Source organism: Dromiciops gliroides, chromosome 5 (genome assembly GCF_019393635.1).
Source record: "Dromiciops gliroides isolate mDroGli1 chromosome 5, mDroGli1.pri, whole genome shotgun sequence".
NCBI lineage: Eukaryota > Metazoa > Chordata > Mammalia > Microbiotheria > Microbiotheriidae > Dromiciops > Dromiciops gliroides.
The window spans coordinates 270,869,046-270,892,892 of record NC_057865.1 but is presented as its reverse complement, the minus strand read 5'-3'; the positions used below and the strand labels follow the sequence as shown (position 1 = coordinate 270,892,892).

Genomic DNA, 23,847 nt, shown 5'->3' with positions numbered 1-23,847 from the left:
AAGAGGTATTTTGGCACCATGGAAAGAAGACAGATTCAAATCCCCCTTCTGACATCCCTTAGGGAGATTAGACTGAATAGCTTCCGAGGTCTCTTCCAGATCTATCTATGGTCCAATGAAGAAGAGAGTGATGGTTTGACAGGCCAACTATGTCAAGGACTACAGAACCCATTTGTGCGTTCAAAGCGCTCTTGATCTGGAGTTTAAGGACCTGGGTTCAAATCTCCAGTCTGCTACTTGTTACCCATGTGACCTTGGGCAAGTCACAGGCACTCAGTTCTAAAGGGGGTTGGGTGGTGGTTGTCCTTAGTTCTTGAAGGGGAACAAAATGACATCACTATGTTAGAATTGAGTTACAGTGTGCCTGATTCTGGCTGGTCAGCCCAAGGTGAGCTTGGAATACTCCAATGCAAATCGAGAACAAATAGTTGGCATGAGAGGGTTGGACCCAAAGACCTCGAAGATCCCTTTTAGCTCTAAAGCTGTGATTCTATGATCCCTGGCTGCAACCAGGGTCTTCCCCTGGTAGGTCTTCCCTTTTTAGCTTCCTCCCTGTGCTCCTAGATCCTCAACACCAAACAGAACTTGCTCGAGTTGTATTGATGCCAAAGATACTGATATTTCTTGTGTTTTGCAACACGGCAGTTATGGTTCGAAAATTTGTTTTCCTGTGACAGCAGGAGAATGGGGATGATGGTTAGTAAGCTGTTCTGACTAAGGAAGCATGCTTACTAATCCTATATATTACCACGCATGGGTTTCGGTAGGGTAATTAAAAAGTACTTCAGGGAATAACCCCCTTAATAATAATAACAAAAACCGGGGCAGCTAGGTGGCGCAGTGGATAGAGCACCAGCCCTGGAGTCAGGAGTACCTGAGTTCAAATCTGGCCTCAAACACTTAACACTTACTAGCTGTGTGACCTTGGGCAAGTCACTTAACCCCAATTGCCTCACTAAAAAAAAAAAAAAAAAAACCAACACAAATAATAACAAAAACCCAGATATGTCTATAGACTTTAAGATTTATTAAACACTTTACAAACATGATCTCATTTGGTCCTCAGGTACTGCTAGTATTATTATCAGCCTAATTTTACAGTTGGGGAAACTGAGGCTCAGAGAATCACAGTCACATAGCTGGGGTGGATCGGATTGGATTCCAGGTCTTTCTGGCTCCAAGCCTAGCAGACACCAGGCTGGGACTGAGGTAATAGTGGGTCAAAGGTAGACACTGTCAAAAAGGAAGGAGAAATGAGAGAGAGAGAGATTGTGGTGTGTTGGACAGAATCCTAGACTTAGAACCATAAAGATCTGAGTTGGAATCCCACCTCTGACCTTTTAAGCTGTGTGATCCTGAGCAAATCACTCAATCCTGAGCCTCAATTTCTTTAGCTGCAAAATGAAAGAACTCTCCTTGATGACTTCTAAGGTATCTCCCAACTAGAGATTTATGATACTATTTCCACCATTTTCTGGGCGTTCCTAAAGCCTTCTGCTTTCTTTCATTCTATATAAACAATTTTGATCTGAGAGGAAAATTATTATGCCTGTGCTTATTTTAGATTTTAAAATCCTTTAGGGCAGAGACTTGTCTTTTGCCTCTTTCTGTATCCCTAGCCTTAACTCCGTACCTGGCACACAAAAGGTGCTTAATAAATGTTTATTCTTTGATTTTTGTAAGTTAAATCATCCAGAAAAAACCCCCCTCAGATATGCATTGCATTTCTATCACTGCCTGTTTAAAGCTCACTGATTTTTTGATTTAAAAAACAGTTTTATTGAACCCTTTTGTTTTTGCACCAAAGTCATTTCCAAACATAGCCCAGATCGTTCCTACTCCTGGGAATTGAAACTTCTGTTGTAACAAAGAAAAACAATGAAACAAAAATATCTGCAACAATGACCAAATCTGACAGTGTATGCAAAGGATCAAGCCTTTATTAGGTGCCTATTGTATACATGCCAGGTACTGTGCTAAGCACCTAACAAATATTATCTCAGGGGATAATTTTACCCCCATAGTCAGTCCCCAGCCTCCCTACAGAGAAGACATAGGTTTCATTAACTGTTCTTAAGTGCCAAGACTGGATTACTCTCCTTTCCCCAGTCTTCCCATTTACATAATTTGGCATTATTGCTTATATTGTTCTGCTGATTCTGCTCATTTCAGCCTGCATCAGTTCATCTAAATCTTGCCATTTTTCTCTCAATCGCTCTATCATTTTTATGAAATGATAAAATTCCATTACATATTCATATACCATAATTTTTTTCAGAATCTCCCATTCAATGGGTAACCACTTTATTTCCAGTTCTTTACTACCACAAAATGACCATTTTGATTACTATGGGATATATTGAGCTTTCTTGTTTTTTAAACTTAGGAAATATGCCTAAGAACGGGATTTCTAGAAAAAAGTTTTAGTAATATTGTTTAGTCACAGAACCACAAAATTTCAGAAGGGATCTCACTGGAGAGCTAACTCACACCTGAAAAATGACTCCCACTTCAACAAACTCTAGCTTCTGCCTGAATACCTCTGATGAGAGAGAACTCGATACTTTTTTACCATCATTATGAATAGCCCTTCCAGAACAGTTGGGTCAATTTTCAACTCCATCAACAATGTATCAGTGTGCCTGTCCTCCCACAATTCCTCTAATACTGAATGCTTCCATTTATTTTTACATGTTTTCCAAGTTACCTGATATAAGACTGATTTCCTTTTGTGAGTACTTCTCAACAGGAGTTAGAGTGATATATTGGAAAGGATATATAGGATGGGAAGTCAAGAGATTAATTTAGATTAATTTAGTCCTGATTCTGCCACTAACTAGTTACGTGATCTTGAGTAAGTCTTTTAACTGTTGACAGCTGTAAAATACTTAGCCTGGAGTTCATTAACTTTTTTTGTTAATCTGGATAACTGAATTTCAATATAATTGGCTTCCTTTGTAATCCTACGTTTTTTATTTTGTGCATTTAAAAACAGGATTCTGAGAAGGGTTCCATAAGGTTCCCCAGACTGTCAAAGAGGTCTACATTATAAAAATTTACCCTGCTCTAGGGTAAATTCTATAATTCATTATAGGAATGGGAGGCAGCCCGGTAGAGTAGAAAGCAACAGAGTACTGGCTCAGGAATCTGAAGAGAAGGGTTCAAATTCTTTCTCTAACAATTATTACCCGTGTGACTTTGGAGGAATCTCTTAACCTCTCTGGGCCTGTTTCCTGGTTATTCAATGAGGAGGTTGGTCTCCAAGGTCCATCCCAGCTCTAGATCTGTGATCGTACGAGCCCTTTAAATATGTCGTTTTGCCTCCAATGTCCTCAGTTCTCTCCTATGTAAAATAAGGGGCTGGGACTCAGTGGTCTTTGAGATTCTTTACAATTCTAGAGCTACGGTCCTTCCAGCCATTCCCGAGCACTCCCAATAGCTTCCATACGTGTTTAAACAAATCGTATTTTTTTAAAAATCTCCATATATTTTTTAGTATTTCTGAAGCTGCCTTCTACTTGACTAACATGTTGGTAAATTTAGTTTTCTAGACGTTTCCCACTAGCTTTACTCACCTCACGAGAGCCAACTCTAGCCTGGTATTTTGAATATTAGCAAGGTATTATTTATTGCATTATAGTTATAGAAAATTCGGCCTTATTTTTTATTATTTGGCTTTTCCAAAGAGCACTGACTCTGATCCTCACCCTCAGATAATTCCCCTTTGTTCCCAGAAGCCACAAGTAACGTTCTTGGGCTAGGCCACAGAAGCCCATTTAACCCATAAAGCAAATGGACTATGGTGCTAAGTGTCCTATTGTTTGTAAGGAAAATGCATCCTAGGTTTCAGCTGGAAAATTAGGAAGCTAGGATACATATCCCAATGGCTCCTTCCATCCTCAACCCTAGCAAAGATTTCTTTTTTCTTGCCCATCCCCCTCATTACTACTTCTGTAGTAATGTAGAAAAGCGTCTTTAGCCCCACTTTAGTGAGGCTATTGGGAGATTCCCCATTCTGCCTCTCCCCACACGGACTTCCTCCTCTAGCCTTCCCCTCTGGAGAAGTGATCTATTTCTCTTTCCTCCACAGTAGTAGTGGCAAAACGTAGGATAGAATAGAATATAAGCTCTCTGAGGGCAGGACCTGTTTCATGTTTACCTTTGTATCCCTAATGCCTAGCACAATGCCAGGCACAGAGTGAATGGTTAAGAAATGAATGAGTCCATGCAGTGGATAAAGCACGGGTTCTGGATTCAAGAGGACCTGAGTTCAAATCTGGCCTCTCACTTGGCACTTCCTAGCTCTGTGACCCTGGCTAAGTCACTTAACCCTCATTGCCCTGCAAAAAAAGGAAGGAGGGAAGGAAGGAAGGAGGGAAGGAAGGAGGGAAGGAAGGAAGGAGGGAAGGAAGGAAGGAGGGAAGGAAGGAAGGAAGGAAGGAAGGAAGGAAGGAAGGAAGGAAGGAAGGAAGGAAGGAAGGAAGGAAGGAAGGAAGGAAGGAAGGAAGGAAGGAAGGAAGGAAGGAAGGAAGGAAGGAAGGAAGGAGTAATCCTTCCCTCCTTCTCCTCCTCGTCTCCCTTTCCCTCACCCCCACCTATTCTTTCCTCCTTCCTTCCATGAAGTTGGCTGTGTTACCAAGGTCTGAGACAATTTGTCCATGAAAAACTTTGGTGCTTGAAAACTACAGACAACTTCAGGGCACCTAGTTAAATGACTTGCCTCAGGTGGTGTGGCTAGTAAGTGCAAGAGACCCAGATCTTCACTTAGCGTCCCTGGCGACCCATCTGTAAAAGCATTCAAAGAGCAGATCCCCACTAACTCTAAACTTCTGTAATTCTTGAAGTGTCGGTGATACAACTTTTATTATGAAGAAGTCAGAGTTCTGTATTAGATGAAGGAAATGAGGGGTCTTCAGCCAAAGTGCTCAGTTATATTAAAATGCAATCATTTGTTCCTTGTCTGCACATACTCATTTATTAAAATGAAAATGAGGTGAGAATAGGATGTATCATTAGTTCCCAATCTCTTTGTTTAGAGGCAGCCTAAGGGAGAAAAGGGAGCTCTGGGGTTGGAGTAAGGAAAAACGAGGTCTCAAAATCTCTTCAGACACAAATGAGCCACGTAACCCAGGGCAAGTGATGAGGGAGTAGGCTAGTTGGCCTCCGAGGTCCCTTCTGGCTCCATATCCTCTGCTTCTGGAACACAGGTCTTCCCTTCATCAATGCAGATCATTACTGCTCTCACAACTTGGTAGTCATGAGCTGCTATGACTATAGAGTTCACCTCCTTTTGGCTAGTCTTTAGGTTCATGAACCTCTCCAGGAGAGGCTACTCCCTGGTGATAGTCCCATCTTCCTGCTTGTGTTCAAGATCTTCCTTCAGAGCTTGTGGTCCCCTTACATAGCCTTTGAAAACCCAGGGTCTGAACATAAAATTGGTGCCCAGTGACTGGGGGAACAGCTGAACAAGTTACCATATGACAATATCATGAATATTACTAAGTCATAAGGAATCACAAAGAGGAAAAGATTCAGAGAAATATGGAAAGATTTCCATGAACTGATGAAGAGGGAAGAAAGCAGAGACAAGACAAAAAAAAGCTGAAGAAGCAACAAAATTCTAGTTAATTACAGCAGTCCATATGCATCAAGTTAAAGAGAGCCTCTCTCCTTTGATTTTAGAATTGGTCAGCTGCTTTTCTAGCAATATACTTTGTAAGATGGTTTGCTTAGGGTTTTTTTTTTTTTTTGAGAAGTGTCTCTTGTGTCAAAACAAAACGTATCCCTCCTTCCTCCAAAAAAGGTTTTTCCCTGTAATTTCACAGATACAGGGGAGTCCAGATGAGAAATTTCCCTCTACAATAGAGATCAGCAACTGCTCTGAAATGTATTGTCTTCGAAAAGGTAGCTGGGGCACAGAAAAGTTAAATAACTTTTCTGGAGTCACACAGCCAGTAGACATCAGAAGGAGGATATGAATCCAGTCTTCCTGACTCTGAGGCCAGCTCTCTCCACTATACCACCCTTTCTTATACACAGCAGGCTCTATTGAACTGGATTGATTTCATTAGTGTGGAAGAACATTTAATTTTTTTTAATGATACTTACTCTCTTAAAGAGGAGCAGTTGGTGAAGTTGAATCTTTCTGTTAAATTCCAGGAGTCAGAAGTGAAGGATACACTGATAGCTAAGAGATCTGGAGAAAGAAGCGGGGGAGAAAAAAGTAAGTGGTAGATTCAAAGACAGTTGTCAACATCAAAAAAAAATCCCTTCTTGCCTTCCCAACATGTCAGGGTGTAGATTTTCCAGATGTTGTTGAATGTCTGTCTGTCTGTCTCTCTCCTCCTTCTCTCTACTCCCTTTTCCCCCTCCATTTCTTTGTCACTCTGTCTCTTTCTGTCTCTCTCTTCCTCCTCTCCCTCCTCCCTCTGTGTCTGTCTCCCCCACCTCCTTTCTGTCTCTGTCTTTGTCTCCTTCCTTACTTTCTCCCCCTCCCTACTCACTCCCCCCGACCTGTGTCTTTCCTCTCAGAGGCATTGCACATCAGGCATCACCACACACATTTGAACTCAGTGTGGCTTCCAAGCCCACTGTGGATAGACAGTCCATTGGAAGAAGCCATTTTTAAACCCACTTCTATCTCTTGACTCCCACTGGGATCACTCTATCAGGCTGGAGCTGGTGCTGGCAGAGCTTGACCCAGAACAAGAATAGCCCTAAAGTAAAGGCACTTCTGACATCTTTTCTTAGCATCTCCGTTTCCGAGGATACCCTTCACCTACTCCTTCTTTATCTTGCCTGTACCAATTGACATATACATCGTCGCCGCTATTAGAATCCGAGCTCTTGGAGGGCAGGGGAGCTGCCTCTACTTTCTCTTTAAAGCCTCAGTGCTTAGCACGGTACCCGGCCCATAGTAAATGCTTAGTTGATTGATTGATCTTTAGGCAAACCGTTAAATGTAAGCATTGTCCGAACTGTCACACTCATTTGGCCATGGAAGCTCTCAGTGGCTTGCAGATGAGCCTGAAAACACTGACTCAGGGGTCCTGGGGGTACAGCATATATCCAGAATAAAGGAGCAGAGAGATTGGGGGAATTTTGGAGCAAAAAATAAGAGGAAATAAAAGCGAATGCGATACCCCATCCCTAAACCTGGGGCATACATACTTTTGTACATAACCAATTTCATATTCAATATTGGGGGGGGGGGATAAATATCAGCAGCTGTGAACTTTTCCCAGAGAACCTCTCCTGCATCATGTAGAGCACTTGGGAGCCTCTGCACAGCTGCAGTCTGGGAAATGCTGACCTAATGAAGAGTTGGAATTGTTGACATGTGAGTGCAAAACAGGCATTAATAGGTTCAAATCCATCAACTTCCTTGAGTCAGCTGTCATCAAACCACTGATGAATGCTTTTCCATTTTCTTCTGAAACCCCACTGATAAGAAGGAAGCCCCCAAAGAAGCAATTTAAGGAAGATTAAATTGATGATAAATCAAAACCAACCAATTTTTTTAAAAATTAAGGCAAATACACTTCTTTATCTTTCTTGCATCCTTTCATAATGACTTGGAAAGAGTTTGAGACATCTAGGGACTGCACCTGTGATTTCATTGGCATAGAGGGCTCTCCTGATACATGTAGGAACCTTCTCAACAACCTATGTCTTACAGGGTTGCCTAGAGCACTGAAGAGTTTAATTGATTTACCCAGGGTCATCTATATGTCAGAGGCAGAATTTAAGGCTTGGGTCTTCCTGGCTTTGAAACCAGCTCCCTCCCTATATTTTCTTTCTCCTCATCTCAGCCTCCTGTATTTCCTCAAGTTTTCCGCTAAAATGCCAATTTCTAAAAGAAGTCTGATCCCTCTTAAACCTAGGGCCTTTCTTCTACTGCTTATCTTCAATTTATCCGGTTTGTGTCTCGTTTGTACATAGTTGCTTGTATATTGTTCCCCATCACCTTACCCTGCCATTAGACTTTGAGCTCATTGAAATTAGGGACTTTTACCCTTCCTTGTGTCCCCAGTGCTTAGCATAGTACCTGGTACACAATAGGTGCTTAATAAATGCTTTTTGATCAACTCTCTGCCCACTATGTCATACTGTCACTCATAATCTGCAGGATTTTATGTAATTTGGTTCAAACGTTAACATGTTCATGATGCAAAACAAGATAAATTTAGTTGCACTCATGAATGCCCACTGGTAAAAACCACGAATTCAAGAAATTATATTAAACATTTAAGAAAGGTGCCAGACATTGTGTTGTGTGCTAGGAATACAAAGCCAAAAAAAAAAAAAAACCCCAAAAAGATATAGTTCCTCCTGTCAGGGAACTTATATTCTACTGTGGTGATATGATATGAGATATAGATATAGATACATACATATACATATACACACAAGTAAAAAAATACAAAGTATATGCTAAATAATACATAATATCAAGGGGCAGAGTAGGAAACATATTGGGTCCCACTTCGTTTACAGACATCCTTCAGTCATGAAGAATTTCAAAGTAAATTATAGCCATAACCCATGCCCATCAAGGGAAAGACATGCCTAATGGGAGATTTACATCAAAGACAAAGAGACACATACAAAACTGGCCATAAAGACAAGAGTATGTGAATATTGAGGGGTTACTACAATAACCAGAATGGTCAGGGCTGGGTGGAGCTCATCTGGAAGAATTTCAAGAAAGAATCAAGGTCTTGCCAGTGCTTGAGAGGAAGGGAGGTAATTGGTTGGCTTGGGAAGGGGAGGAGAGGTAAGTGGCTTAATGAAAGGGGAGAGGTGATTCTAGGAATCACACAGACAAAAGCTTGGAGATGGAAATTCAAAAGCTGAATGCCAGTGATGGCCCTGAAGTTTGCTTGATGGATACAGATCATCCAAGATAGGGTTCCATGGAAAAGAATGAAGTCACAGATAGAAGAGCCAGGGCCTAGAACAGAGATTCTTAATTTAGGTTCTATGAATTTGTTTAATATCCTGATAATTGTATTTTGGTAAGTAGCATTTCCTTTGTAAGCCTTTGTATTTCATTTTATGCATTTAAAAATATGATTCTGAGAAGACCTCCATAGACTTCACCAGACTATCAAAAGGGTCCAGGACACAAGAAGGGTTAAGAAGAACCTTCGGGCTAGAAACATTTGGTTAATTTTTAAACAGTTGGCTTAAGGTATCCAGGGATCATATGTTTTACTTATTTTAAGTTATTTTTGATGGGGAGTCGACCACTAAAAAGAGATCATGGTAAACCGTATCTCCAGGTTTATGAGAAAAAGTAATTAGAAAAGTAACTGTGTTAATCCAAAGTACAGGGAATGAAGGTCATTTTCCAGATAATCCAAGCCTCTACACCTCCCCAGATCTAAACCATGAACAAGACAACAAGATAAAACACCCTGAATCCAACTACTGACAAAGAGACTTTTTTTTTTTAGCAAAGTACCTGGTACACAAGAGTTGCTTTATTAAATGCTTTCTGCTTGCCTCTCTGCCCACTATGCCGTACTGTCACTCATATTCTGCAGGATTTTATGTAATTTGGTTCAAACATCGTTAACATGTTCATGATGCAAAACGAGATAAATTTAGCTGCACTCATGAATGCCCACTGGTAAAGACCACGAATTCAAGAAATTGAATAGATCGAAGAGTTGGTCAGAAGGTCTCTCTCCTTCATTTTGCTTGTGTAGATAAAAGTCAGAGGAGGATGAACATCTCACAGAAATACATCATTGCTATCTTCGTGCTTTCTTTTTCTTCAGCCCTTTTTAATTTTGTTCCCATTACTGACCTTGGTCAGGCTTATGATTGTTTAGGAAGGACCGTGACACACCAGGGCACATGGAAAAGACAACCAGGACAGGGAGGGGCCTGGAGATCATAATAATAAAGGCTATTATAGCTATTTACTAAATATTACCTATGTCCCCTTGACAATCTTCCAATATTTCCTGCCGTTCCGTGTGCCCCAGGACAAGAAACCCTGACACAGAAGAACAATGACTACCCAGTCCCACTTCCCTTCATCGAATTCAGATATTTTGAGACATGGTAGCTCTTGGTCTTGCCCTAGATCCCAGCCCTATGACCTTTGGCCCTAGTTTTAGTACTCTCCCTAACCCCATTTCTCCAGGCAATTCCCGACTGGACTCTTGCACTGTTTATCGTAAAAGGGTCCTAGAGAAGGATCAGCCCTTGCGGAGGTTAAAATAATAAACATACCTTTGTCCATCATCTTGGTGTTTTTGATATGACACGAACAGGTCCCGTGGGGCTGGGTTTTAGCCTTGCAAAGTTCCTTGTTGGTACCCGAATTCTTCACAGAACACCATGAATATTTTGTGGAGAAGCTTCCCACCACTGACACGGAAGCCTTTGGTGGTGGTTGTTTAAAACAAATGAAAGCAGAAAGCCATTTATTATTATTATTTAGCATTTTCATCCTCAGTACAACCTTTGTATTCTGGAGGATTTATGGGAGAAGACAATGCACATACCCAGAGAAGGCAAGGGAAATCAGACAATTCACTGGATCGACTCTATTTACGGTGAAGCATCCAAAGGGGCGATGATGAAGGCTATCAGGTATATGGAGGTTATTACCTGGGCAATCCTAAAATTGCTAAAGCGTTTGAGGCTTAAGGTCAGCATGGCAGGTCGAATCTATGCACTTGGGTGGGGATTTCCTGAACAAGGGAAGACCTGGGAGGAAGGATCATATAACAGGAATTGTGGGAGTGTCCATTTCCTGCTATCAGTCCCAGTGACTTCGACATCTGTGCTGGAAATCTATCAAGTAATCACCCTGATTCCATCATTACCCACTCTCTTCAATTGCACTTAGCCTCATGAGATTTAAAGCCAAGGAAAGAGGTAGGGGGCTAGTTAAACTACAGATAAGTACAGATGTTAGCTAAATAAAGATGTAGGAGACATTGGGTCATACAACTGAAAAATGTCTCCTATCAGTCCTTCAAGCAGGATTTGAACTTGGGTCTTTCTGTTGCCCTACCTGCTATGTCAATCAATCAGCAAGCACTTAGTAAGCTCCTAGTATGAGCCAGGCATGGGGCTAAGACGACAAAAGTAAAATAATAGGAGCTTAAATTTCAAGGGATACAATTTTATAGATGTACACAAAAAAATATGAAGTGATTGGGGAGGAGGGGTTAAGGGAGAGATGAGGAACTAGCAGCTGGGATAAAGAGAAGCGATTGAGTAGAGGTACAGACAAGGTATAGTGGGTTGGGAAGGGTAAGAGAAATGGAAAATAAGGAGGGTGAGATAAGAGGGCAGGGTTAATGTCTTGTGATTACTACCTAAGTGAGAGCTCCAATCTCCACAAGATAGTATGGTACTGTGGAAAATGCAGTAGATTTGGATTCAAATCTGGATTCTGCTACTTACAACATGACAATAGGCAAGTCACTTCTGGGGCTCAGTTTCCTGATCTGTCAAATAAGGGGGGGGGGTTGGACTAAATGACTTCTGCATATCCCCTCCCAGCTCTAGAGCTGGGATTCCATGATACTATGATTTCTCTCAGACTCAGTTTCTTCTACTGTCAAATAAGGTGGAGGAGGGGATGAAGGGCATTTGATGACTCTCAAGGTCCCCTCTAGATCTAAATCTATGATCCTCTGTATAAAGGTAAGTAAATACAAATATATTTATGTACAATGGAAAGAGCACTCACTACCTTGGAGTCAGGAAACTGACAAGCACATCAGTTTTGCCTAGGTGACTGTGGGCATGTCACTTCCCCTCTGTGAGTCACAGATTCCTTACCTCTAAAATAAGATAGACTTCAAAGTCTCTTCCAGCACTAAGTCTATCCTCTTATGACTAAATACAAAGTGATGACCTTTGAGGTCCCTTTGAATTCTGACATCCTGTTCAGGAGGAGGGACACTACCACCTTAGGGGAACCCCAAAAACCTCCTTGTGGAAGTGTTTAGGCTTTTCTCCTTTTTTTCCAAGAGAACAGCAGTCTAAAATGGAAAACTCTGGCCAGCTGTAACTGGAAAAGCTTGAACCGTTTCATTATTTAGCACTTATTAAACTCCACGGCTCCCCTTTATGAAATGTTAAAATCGTAAATGACGCAGTTCTGGTTTCTGGAAATTGAGAAGTGTGAGGGAAGGGGGAGAGGGTGGAAGATTTTCTCATTTCTGTGTCACTTGGGGCGAGTGGACAGACAGGTTCGATGGGCCTCAGGCCAGTCTCTCCTGATCTCAGTGTCACAATGAGCTACTAGAGAATCATGCTCTCTCTCTCTTCCAGCCTACCGGTGGGCAGGAGAGATTCTGCCTCCCCATGGGGCCATGGGCTTTGCATCTCAGTGGGGAGAGGCTCAGAGACTCCTTGCCAAGTGAGTGTGTCCATCTCATGCCAACACTGAAGTCAGTCACAGAAAGCAACCAGGGGGTAGACAAACAATTTGACTTTTTTTGACGCTGGGCACCAGGTCTTTGGACCTGATTTTCTTTCACGTACCTAGGATAACCTATTGTGCTTAAGAATTTTCCTTTTTATTTTTTTTAAAGTAGCATTTAAAAAATTATTATAAAATTATTTTAAAATTCATTATAAAATTCATTTAAAAATTCCTATAGTATCATAATTTTTAAATTAAAAATATTTTACATCTGATCAATAATATTAAATGGCACTTTAAGGTTTGCAAAATACAGATGTTATCTCATTTGAGTCTCACTACAACCCTGTGCTATATCATTTACATTGCTTTTTTTTTTTTTTTTTGGTGGGGCAATGAGAGTGAAGTGACTTGCCCAGGGTCACAGAGCTAGTAAGTGTCACGTGTCTGAGGCCAGATTTGAACTCAGGTTCTCCTGAATCCAGGGACAGTGTTCTATCCACTGTGCCACCTAGCTGTCCCCTATACCCTTTACAGATAAGGAAACTGAGGCTGAGAGAGATCAAGCGATTTGCCCAGCTAGGAAGTATCTGAGGCAGGATTCAAACTTGGGTCTTTCTGAATCCAAATGTAGCATCCTAGTCACCTAGGTGAACCTCAAGTGCATACCACCCAGACCCTATTTCTGCAAAGAAGGGAAGGAGATGCCTTCTCCCCTCTCTCTTTTTCCTGGCCAAGAAGGGTCACAACAATTACACAGGAGTTTTCATAGGTTGCAGGGCATCATAGAAAACCCCAGCTTGGCCACAAAGAAGAAATACAAGAAGTCACCTCTCCCACTTTTTGGAGAGGCGGGGGACCACAGGTATGATACCCTACCTATAACATTAGATTTTTCTGTGTTTTGGTTAGTTTTGATGACCTTTCCCCCTCACACACCCACATTTTAAAATTCCTTGATATAAGGAATGATGCTTTAAGGGAGAAATATTGGGAAATATAGATAATGTCAAAATGAAAAGATATCGGGGCGGCTAGGTGGCACAGTGGATAAAGCACCGGCCCTGGATTCAGGAGTACCTGAGTTCAAATCTGGCCTCAGACACTTAACACTTACTAGTTGTGTGACCCTGGGCAAGTCACTTAACCCCAATTGCCTCACTAAAAAAAAAAAAATGAAAAGATATCGGGGCAGCTAGGTGGTGCAGTGGATAGAGTACTGGCCCTGGATTCAGGAGGACCTGAGTTCAAATCCGAACTCAGACACTTAACAATTACTAGCTGTGTGACCCTGGTCAAGTCACTTGACCCCAATTGCCTCACCCCCCCCCAAAAGAAAGAAAATGAAAAGGTATCAATCTTTAAAAGAAAACCCCAGCTTATGCTCACCTCCCACAGCCCCCAAACCCAGAAACACCAGGAAGAGGAATTTTGCATCAGAACCTAGGTCAAGCCCCACCCCTGTGAAATCCCTTGAGACCTATCAGAATTAAGAGTCCGGCTCTCACCTTTTACTAGAAGGGTAAAGAAAGGGAGGGGGGGGAAGGGAGGGGGGGTAGACTCTAGTATCCCAGAGCTCCCTTCCAGCTCTTAAGCCATGACATGAAAACAAATGCATCCTTCCCCTATTTCTTGTTTTTTTGGTTTTTTTTTTTTGGCGGGGCAATGTGGGTTAAGTGACTTGCCCAGGGTCACACAGCTAGTACGTGTCAAGTGTCTGAGGCCAGATTTGAACTCAGGTCCTCCTGAATCCAGGGCTGGTGCTTTATCCACTGCGCCACCTAGCCACCCCACCTTCCCTTCTTTCAATGCAGCTCACGTACACACAGGGTTTCCATCATGCTTGCTTGGGGGATAATGTATGTTTACCACGCGCCTGGAGTGAAGTGACCAGAAGTCACCCAACAATTCAAGGATACAGATCAAGACATGTGAGGCTTCTCTCTTACCTGATAGAAGCTGCTACGAGCTATCTGGATCTTAGGACACTTTGAGGCTCCGGATGAAATGTCCAGCCAGGTCTGAGTGTTGCCCACTTGTTTACAATCATCTTGAAAAGTGCACCTTAACAACAACAAAAACAGATACCCCGCCCCCAATATTAGTCAGGCTGTTTTTTTCTCCCTGGTACACAGTAGGTGCTTAATAAATTGCTGATCGATTGACTCAGTATAGAACGCCAGGCTGAGAGTTATTGATTTTTTTTTTTTTAAAAACCAGAATAGGGATGTAATGCTAAAAACATTAAAAGCATCCATCAAGAAAGCTAGCTGGCTGGCCGGGCCTCTTTTCATTTCTGCCCAGTAACAGAGCAATCATGTACCTAGCAATTCAATAACTCGTCTCCCAAACAGCCCCTCAAACAGAGCCACAACAAAACAGGGCCCAAGTCCACAGCTGAGTGCATTCTACAATAAAGAGGTCACTTGAAAGAAACACGAAGAAACCAATTCAAAGAAAGCTTTAGTCTTTTGTGAAATTTCTAAGCTTCCAAAATCTATTTCCAAGATCGGTTGACCTGTGTTTACGACTTTTATTTTTGTGGGTTAAAAAAAAAGAAAGAGAGAGACAAAATATTTTACAGACTCCAGCAAAGAATTAAATGAAAATATTTCAAGGGCGCAGTCTGGCCAAAGACTCGATAAGGCATTCCCTAATCACTAGCCATATCATCTGCTGAGGCAAATATTGAATTGTTTTAGGAAAAGTGAGCCGAACACTAGCCGGACTGTGCTCCCGACTCCTGGGATTCTCCTGCCTCTGTCCCCCCACCAGTAAGCCTTGAAACTAGGGTCAGTGCCAACGACTTTGACCAACAGATGATGCACAGCGGGGCCTAGAGATCACCAGCTTGCCTGGCTGATTGGGTCACTCTGGGGCATGCTAATTCAGGAGCCCCTGCTTCACCAGATGGATGGCCTAACCTGACAAGAAGGACAGAGCCTGAGGCCCACATGGTTTTCTAATAGTCCTGGACCTCCATGACATTCATCTGAACAAAAACAGCACAATGATCGAGAGAGAATGGAGCAGATCCATACGTTTTAGAAATTGATTAAACTATACTTGTTTTTTAAAAATATATTTTATTGATAGAGTTCCCAAAGCATCTCTTTCTTTTATCCCTTCCCTGAGAACCATCTCCAATTAAAGAAAAAAGCAAAGGGGAAATGAAATTCAGACAAACCAAGACATTAAAATCCTGCCATTACATGAAGCATTCCACCCCCACGATTCTACAAAGGCAGTAAGAGGACTACCTTCTTACGTCTCTTCTTGGGGCCAGATTTGGTTATTATACTCTAACCTTTTAAAAACCAAGCTTTTCCAGAAGGCAAAGGATATTTTGTTTTTTCATCTTTCATTGATTTTTTTCTTTCGTTTGTGCATGTGTGAATTTTTTAAACATCAATGTCACTGCTGAATACAATATTTGCTATTGCATTCCTTTCCCCCACACACACACATTTACTCCATAAACACATCCTTATAACAAAGAATATGAATTTGAAGTCTTTGAGGGAAGGAAGGCACAGTTTTCAATTTTGTCTTTGTATTTCTAGTCCCTAGCATGACGCTCAGCAGTTAAGCACATTCAGGTGCTAACTAAATGCATGCCCACATACAGCTACGTAGAATAAACTGACACAGGAGAAAGCACGGCACGGTGAAGTGAAGACATTTAAACAGCACTTTAGGGTTTGCAAAACGTTTTATAGATATTATCTAATTTGAATCTCATAACAACTAAGTGCTATACCTCTTTTACAAATAAAGAAACTGAGGCTTACCCATCTAGGAGGAATCTGAGGCAGGATTAGAACTCAGGTCTTTCTAGGGGGCACCTAGGTGGTGCAGTGGATAAAGCACCAGCCCTGGATTCAGGAGGACCCAAGTTCAAATCCAACTTCAGACACTTGACACTTACTAGCTGTGTGACCCTGGGCAAGTCACTTAACCCTCATTGCCCTGCAAAAAACACAGAGGAAGGTGCTGGGGTGGCACGGGAAACTCCTGACTACCCTTACTAGATATGGAAAGCACTTTGCAAACCTTAGGGAGACACATGAACATCTTATATCTGACTGTGTATCCCTCATCCCACACTTCTGTATTGAGGAGAAGGACATTCCCCCCCCTCCCCCAAACAGTCTTCTGGAGTTGAGATTGGTCACTGCATTACCCTCTGAGTTATGTCTCCTAGAATTGTGTTTTAAGGGGAAAATAGGGCCAGCAGGGGTTAAAAAATATCATCAAGGGGCAGCTAGATGGCGCAGTGGATAGAGCACCGGCCCTGGAGTCAGGAGTACCCGAGTTCAAATCCGGCCTCAGACACTTAACAGTTAACTAGCTGTGTGACCCTGGGCAAGTCACTTAACCCCAATTGCCTCACTAAAAAAAAAAAAAAAATCATCAAGACTTTGGGAAGCAGTCCTAGTCCCACAATAATAACATTTTGCATTGGGGATTACCTAAGGTTTAAAAATGACACATTAAAACAGAGGAGTTACTTTCCAAGGGTTGAGTTTGGTTGGGTTTTTTTGTTTTTCTTTTTAAAGCATTTTAAGATCTTTGTTATAGTTGGGGGATGGAGGTTACTTTGAACATGGTAAAAGAACAGGAAGTAAGTAAGTTTCAGTCTACACTAAGCTCTAGGAGTTACCTATAGCTCTCATCTGTGTCAGGCCCCTCCAAGCTGGGCCCGGGCCCTTCCTCAACAGCCCATCTCAGAGTTGTTCATCAGCACTTCTCCAGCACTATAAATCTATCTGACCCCCGATGGCTCACTGGTCCGTCACGGATGTTAAGTTCAAATTAAACCCCCTTCTCAATGTCAGGGAGTCCCTGCAGCAGAGGAAAAAAAAAAGACTTCAGGATGGAAGAGTGGAAGGTACCAATGCTGCTTCCTTTTCCTGTGCCTGAAGCAAGCAACTCTGTGTGTCCTTTAAACCGCTATCGGAGCCTCTCACATATTCTATGGTTTTCCAGGAGGCCTTTTCTTTATCCTTGAAAGGAAAATTTTACACTAGAAAGGTCAATTTAAAAAAAAAATTTATCTTATTTTTATGGATTTTCCTCTCCCCTATCCAGAAAGCCATCCCTTCTAATAGGAAAGTAGGAAAGCAATTCTACAAAAAATAACACTAGCATTGATTGCCCCTGATCAGAAGGGCAATATTCCACACCCCTGGTCTCCCACTTCTGCAATGAAGGAAGGGAGGTGCATTTTTTCAATCGGAGTACTAAATTTTAGGCACAGTTCTAGTTATATTTGAGTACAAGCATTGTGTCAGGGATCCAAATTGGATGCTAGGAGTCTAAAATGTAGGAAACTATAAATAAATAAACAAATCAATCGATTAATATAGTGGAAATAACAAGCACAGATTATTTCACAGAAACCCTCCTTTAGGTTGAAAGGTAGCAAGGCATAATGGTTAGAACACTGGACTGGAAATCAGTGTGTATCGGGTGCCCTATCTGGGTCCTGGGTGGCCAAAACCCAACATTATTAATTAATAAGCATAAACTCTTTCATCCAAACAATATGTCATGGTGAGAAATCATGTGATATACTAGATAAGCAAAATGACCTCAGATTCAGGAACTCCTGGGTTCAAATCTTACCCCAAGCACTTACTAGCTGTATGACTCTGGACAAATCATGTAAACTCTCTCAGCCTCAGTTTCTTCATGTATAAAATGAGGATAAGAATAGTTCCCTGGGTCACAGAGTTGCTTTGGGGATCAAATGCGCTAATATCTTTACAGAACTATATAGATGTGACACAGTGGGGTTTTTTTTCCATTATTACAATTTGCTAATTATGGAGAGGAAAGTGGACCCGTGTCAATTTATTTGCATTCAATGAACTACAGAAGCTGGGCTCTTATGTGGGATCTCTGGGTTGGAAGGGACCCCAGGAGGCCATCCTATCCAAAATTGCGAGTTTCTTTCTTTCTTTCTTTCTTTCTTTTTTTGTGTGGGGCAACGGGGGTTAAGTGACCTGCCCAGGGTCAAACAGCTAGTAAATGTCAAGTGTCTGAGGCCAGATTTGAACTCAGGTCTTCCTGAATCCAGGGCCGGTGCTCTATCCACTGCACCACCTAGCTGCCCCTTTGAGTTTATTTCTTATATCAGTGTTTCCTGTTTTATCTCCTCAATGAAATTGTAAGTTGCCGGAAGGTCAGGACTCTAAGTGATCATTTGTTTTTTTGTAGAATAATAGTAGATTAAAAAAAAAAAGGAAAAAGAAAAAAAAGAAGAATAGTAAATAACAATCATGTAAACTTCCAAGGCTTAAAAGATACTTTAAATGAACTGCATGTGGTATCTCCTGGAGATGTAGACATGTGCTCTGGGCCCTTCCTAATGGGATGACACAGAGAATTCCAGAATACATGTAAAAGGGTACTAGATAAAGCACTTCTAGAAAAAACCTTAAGCTATTAGATAAATGTGACCTCTTCTATCCCTCTGAAGGCATATCCTTCCTTCCGTACTTGGAATCTTCTGATGCTCTACGGAGAGGAGTAAGGCAAGTCTTGTTTTGTCTTTGATTCCCAGCACCTAGTACATATAGTAGGTACTTAATAAATGATTGTTGATATTGTGCTGTAAGAAATGATGGGAAAAAAATAAAAAGAAATTATGGAGGGGCAGCTAAATGGCGCAGTGGATAGAGCACCGGCCCTGGATTCAAGAGTACCTGAGTTCAAATCTGGCCTCAGACACTTAACACTTACTAGCTGTGTGACCCTGGGCAAATCACTTAACCCCAATTGCCCCACCAAAAAAAAAAAGAAAGAAATGATGGAGATGGTTTCAGAGAGACCTGAGAAGATGTATATAAACTGATGCAAAGAGAAGCGAGCAGAACTATGAGAATAATTTATACAGTAACAATGTTGTGGGGCAGCTAGGTGGCGCAGTGGATAGAGCACTGGCTCTGGATTCAGGAGGACATGAGTTCAAATATGACCTCAGACACTTAAAACGCTTACTAGCTGTGTGACCCTGGGCAAGTCACTTAACCCCAACTGCCTCACCAAAAACCAAAACAAACAAAAAACCAATGGTGCAAAAAGACAAATTTGATGAGGTTTTTTTGTTTTGTTTTGTTTCACAACCTGACTGATGTGGAAATGTTTTGCATGACTGTACCTGTATGGCTTATATTGAATTGCTTGCAGTCTTAGGGGCTGGGGCGGGAGGAGAATTTAGAACACAAAGTTTTACAAATCAACGTTAAAAATTGTTTTTACATGTAATTTGGGTAAAAAAAAAATAAAATTCTAAATTCTAAGGAAAAAAAAGACAAGTTTTAAAGACAAGAATCCCAACATCAATTCCAGAGGAATCATGATGAAACATGATGCCCGCCTCCAGACAGAGAAGCATTGATGGGCTCAAAGGGCATACTGAGTGAGGCATATTGGGAGTGAGAGGATGAGGAACATAAATAAGGCAGGAATTTGTTTTGCTTGATTATTATTTGTAACAGGTTTTATTTTTCTTGTATTCTCAGCAGGGGGGGAGGGGGAAGGGGGATGTGAGAGGGAAAGAATTTGGCACTGAAAATAAAATCAAATTGAATTACAAAAATAAATGCTTGTCAATTGCCCATTGATTAGATCATTTCATGCTACAATGGGAAAAGCGCTGTGTTTGGAATTAGAAGATCGAGGTTTGAATTTTGGCTTTACTATTTACTACTTGTAACTTGTTACTGGTAAAACCATGAGCAAATCACTTAACTCCCAGGGGCCTCAGTTCATTCATCTGTAAAATGAAAGTCAAAGATCTACAGTTGGGAGGGACCTTGGAGGTCATCTAGTTCAATCCTCTAGTGGGAAATTCATCTTAAAACACCCCAAGAGAGATCAAGAGAGATGAAGTGTTTGGACCATGTGCTAGGCACTGTGTCAAGACCTGGGAACAGCAATATAAGGAAAAAGAAGGAAAAGCCTCAGGGAGATTACATTCTTTCAGGGCAATGGGGGTTAAGTAATTTGCCAAGGTCACACAGCTAGTATGTGTCAAGTGTCTGAGGCCAAATTTGAACTCAGGTCCTCCTGAATCTGGGACTGATACTTTATCCACTGAGCCACCTAGATTACATTCTAATGTCAAAAGTCCCTTTATGCTTCAATCTTAAGGGTCTCACAAAAATCCTGGGAGGAATGATACTATAAATACAGCTATCCCCACTAGTCAGAGGAGAAAACAAGAGTCTCAGAATGGGTAAATGACTTGCCCAGAGTCATACACAAACCTCAATAGTTAGCATATGAATCCACTCTCTATGTACCTAGTTATTTAGATCTTGTCTCCCTCCTAAGATCACTGGCTTTTTACCTTGCTTCTCATCCCCAACGATTAAGACAGTATCTGACCCATGCCAAGTGGCTGATTTGTTATTGTCGTTTAGTCATTTCAGTCATGGCCAACTCTTTGTGACCCCTTTTGGAGATGGGGCAGTTTCTTGGCAGAGATACTGGATCGGTTCGCCATTTCTTTCTCCAGTTCATTTAACAGATGAGGAAACTGAGACAAACAGGGTGAAACTAGGAAGTGTCTGAGGCCAGATTTGAACTCAGGAAGATGAGTCTTCCTGACTCCATTAAAACTTCCTAAACAGATGACACAGACCCTTCCAGCTTTAGGCTTACTTTCCTAAAAGCAGACACCTCCTTATTTCTACCTGCCTCCCCACAAAGGGGGTGACTTATCAAGACCAGCGCCATCCATACATTTCAGTCTAGGACCAGGAAGAGAGTGGCTCACGGCATTTGGGTTTAGTGTTGACTTCTAGGAGTGACAGCCAACTCTAAGAGTTTCTGATTTTGTGTCAAAGGTTGAGATTTTTTGGCTCCTCTTTGAAAAAACAAGCAAACCCAGCCCTTCACCCCAACTTTGCAAAAGAGGGAACTGGAACATGATCACCCCGCCCAGGCCCCAGCCAGAGATGACTTGCTCCAAAATGATTCTCTCTAGTTCTGAAATCTCTACCCTCGAGGCTTACCTGAAATCTAACAGCCTCTAAGCACTTATTTTTCTTAACCCCCCCCCCCCCAATGTTTGGTTACTATAGATGCTTTAGGAGAATTTCTATTACCTCTCACCGTGACACCAAGACTATCTAACCAGATGGTCTACCACTAACAGTAACTTATTAATTCTCAAATACTGCAGATGAGAAACTCATCATGACAGCATGCTACCCACACTTATTCAAATTTCTTGAGTATTTCATCGCACCCACATTTTAGCAAGTGAAATGAGCTATTAATAACTTAATAGTTGGCCGCGCCCTCCTCAAATTTTCCTAGAACTCTTCATCTTGATTTACTTTTTTTTTTTGGTCCTAATAACATTCTACCTCAGAATGGTGATACTGGTCCTAATCTGTGATTTTTGTCAGGGTATATGTGTGTATGTTTAAAATTATATTTTGTTTCATTTGATTGGCTAACAGCTGGATGGGGGAAGGGAATAAGCATTTATTAGGCACTTAGAGTATTTAAAATATATATATTTTGTTTCATGTGATTGGCTGATGGCTGGAAGGGGGATGGGAATAAGCATTTATTAAGCACCTACTGTATGTCATGTACTGTGCTTAGTGCTTTAAAATGTCTGAGGCAGGATGTGAATCCAGTCTTCCTGAGTCTAGCACCTTTATCTAATACTCCAAACCGCCTTGGTGTCAGATGTGCCCCTAAGGAAGAGGGACCTTCCTTAGGCGAAGTGACTTGTCCACAGTCACATAATCAGTAAGTGTCAAAGGCAGGACTTGAACCCAGAAGCCAGCTCTCTGTGGTGCTCACTAAAGTATGGTGTCAATCATCTTACCTCCTACTGCCCTTAATTACGTACCGAGATTTCCTATTTCTCCTGGGTCAAGCCTATAATTTTTAATTTTATAATTAATAAAACTTTCATTCATGGGTCTTCAGTGCGTTGTACACAATAAGTGCTTATTAAATATCAGCTGGATCATATTCGCAGAGTGCTTTAAGGTTTACAAAGTACATTGTTCTCTTGTTTGATCTTCGTAACTAGCTTGTAAGGGATCATTCCCATTTTACAGATGAGGAAACTGAAGCTTGGCGTCTTTAATGAATTACCAGTGAATATGTCAGGATTCACACCCAGGGCTTCTGACTTGAAATCCAGGGTCCCACACTGCTGAAAGAACCCTATCATCATAGGCCTCGTGTTGGCCTATATATCTCACAGGCTCACAGCTCGAGAGCTGGAAGGACCTCGTTCAAACCCCTCATTTAGAGAGAAGGAGGGAGGCCAAGGAAGGATAACGAACATGCTAAGGCACTGAGGATTGGAGGTGAGATCTGAACCCAAGTCGCTCACCCTGGAGGCGAGGTTCTTTCCATTGCCCCATGTTGCTTCCCTACTCATTGAGGTCCCTTCTAAATCTAAAAAGTCTATGATTCTACAGCATTATAATTTCAGTCAACATCGTGGTTAAATGCATGAGCACAAGACGAGTAAAATGCATTCCTTGTTATACTTATAGCCCTGGGGAGAATTGAGTCCTTCAACACTTTGTTTTTTGGCAAGGCAAGTAGGGTTAGGTGACTTGTCCAGGGTCACAAAGCTAGTGTTAAGTTTTGAGGATGAATTTGAACTCGGGTCTCCCTGACTCCAGGGCCAGTGCTCCACTGTGCCACCTGCCTGCCCCAACACATCTCTAATAAGAATATACACATTTCTCTTCATAGAATGTATGTTCCTTGGGGGCAGGGATTGTTCTATTTTTGTCTATAGAACAGTGCCTAGAACATAGTGAGGCCTTAATAAATGGTTATTGATTGAGTGACGTGAACTTCTTAATTGAGAACCTTGGGCCAAAAAAAGGCTGTCAATCAGTGTGCAAGTATTTATCTAGTACCTACTATGCATCAGGCACTGTGCTAAGAATTTTGTAAGTATCATCTCATTTGATCCTCACAACAACCCTGGCAGATAGATGCTGTTATTATCTCCATTTTATAGCTGAGGAAACTGAGGCAAACAGAGGTTAAGTAACTTGCTCAGGATCACACAGCTAGTAAGTGTCTGAGGTCAAATTTGAATTTAAGTCTTCCTGACTCCAGGTCCAGCGCTCCAGCCACTGAATCACCTCAATGAATACATTAAGATGAAGACCAGGGAGCAGCTGGTGGTGTAGTGGATAAAGCAGCAGCCCTGGATTCAGGAGGACCTGAGTTCAAATCCGGCCTCAGACACTTGACACTTACTAGCTGTGTGACCCTGAGCAAGTCACTTAACCCTCATTGCCCTGCCAAAAACAAACAAAAAAGATGAAGGCTAAATAAAGATCTGGAGAAACAGGTGCAACTCTTCACTTATTCTCATCTTCACTTTGCCTTCCCCCTCAGCTCTCCCTGCCCCACACTTAGATCCTGATCTGTGGAGGGGA

The 23,847-nt window shown here is 41.7% G+C and overlaps 1 protein-coding gene across 2 annotated transcripts in view; it reads right to left on the bottom strand.

Moving 5' to 3' along the window:
• Nucleotides 1–23,847, bottom strand: part of PLXNC1 (plexin C1) — a 234,047-nt gene that overhangs the window by 139,995 nt on the left and 70,205 nt on the right. For both annotated transcript variants that reach the window (XM_043968236.1, XM_043968235.1), the window contains exons 5-7: nt 14,350–14,464; nt 10,246–10,396; nt 6,109–6,196 (exon numbers count right to left, since the gene is read on the bottom strand). In XM_043968236.1, coding sequence (XP_043824171.1) covers nt 6,109–6,196; nt 10,246–10,396; nt 14,350–14,464 — 354 coding nt within the window. The remainder of the gene's footprint in view (nt 1–6,108; nt 6,197–10,245; nt 10,397–14,349; nt 14,465–23,847) is intronic.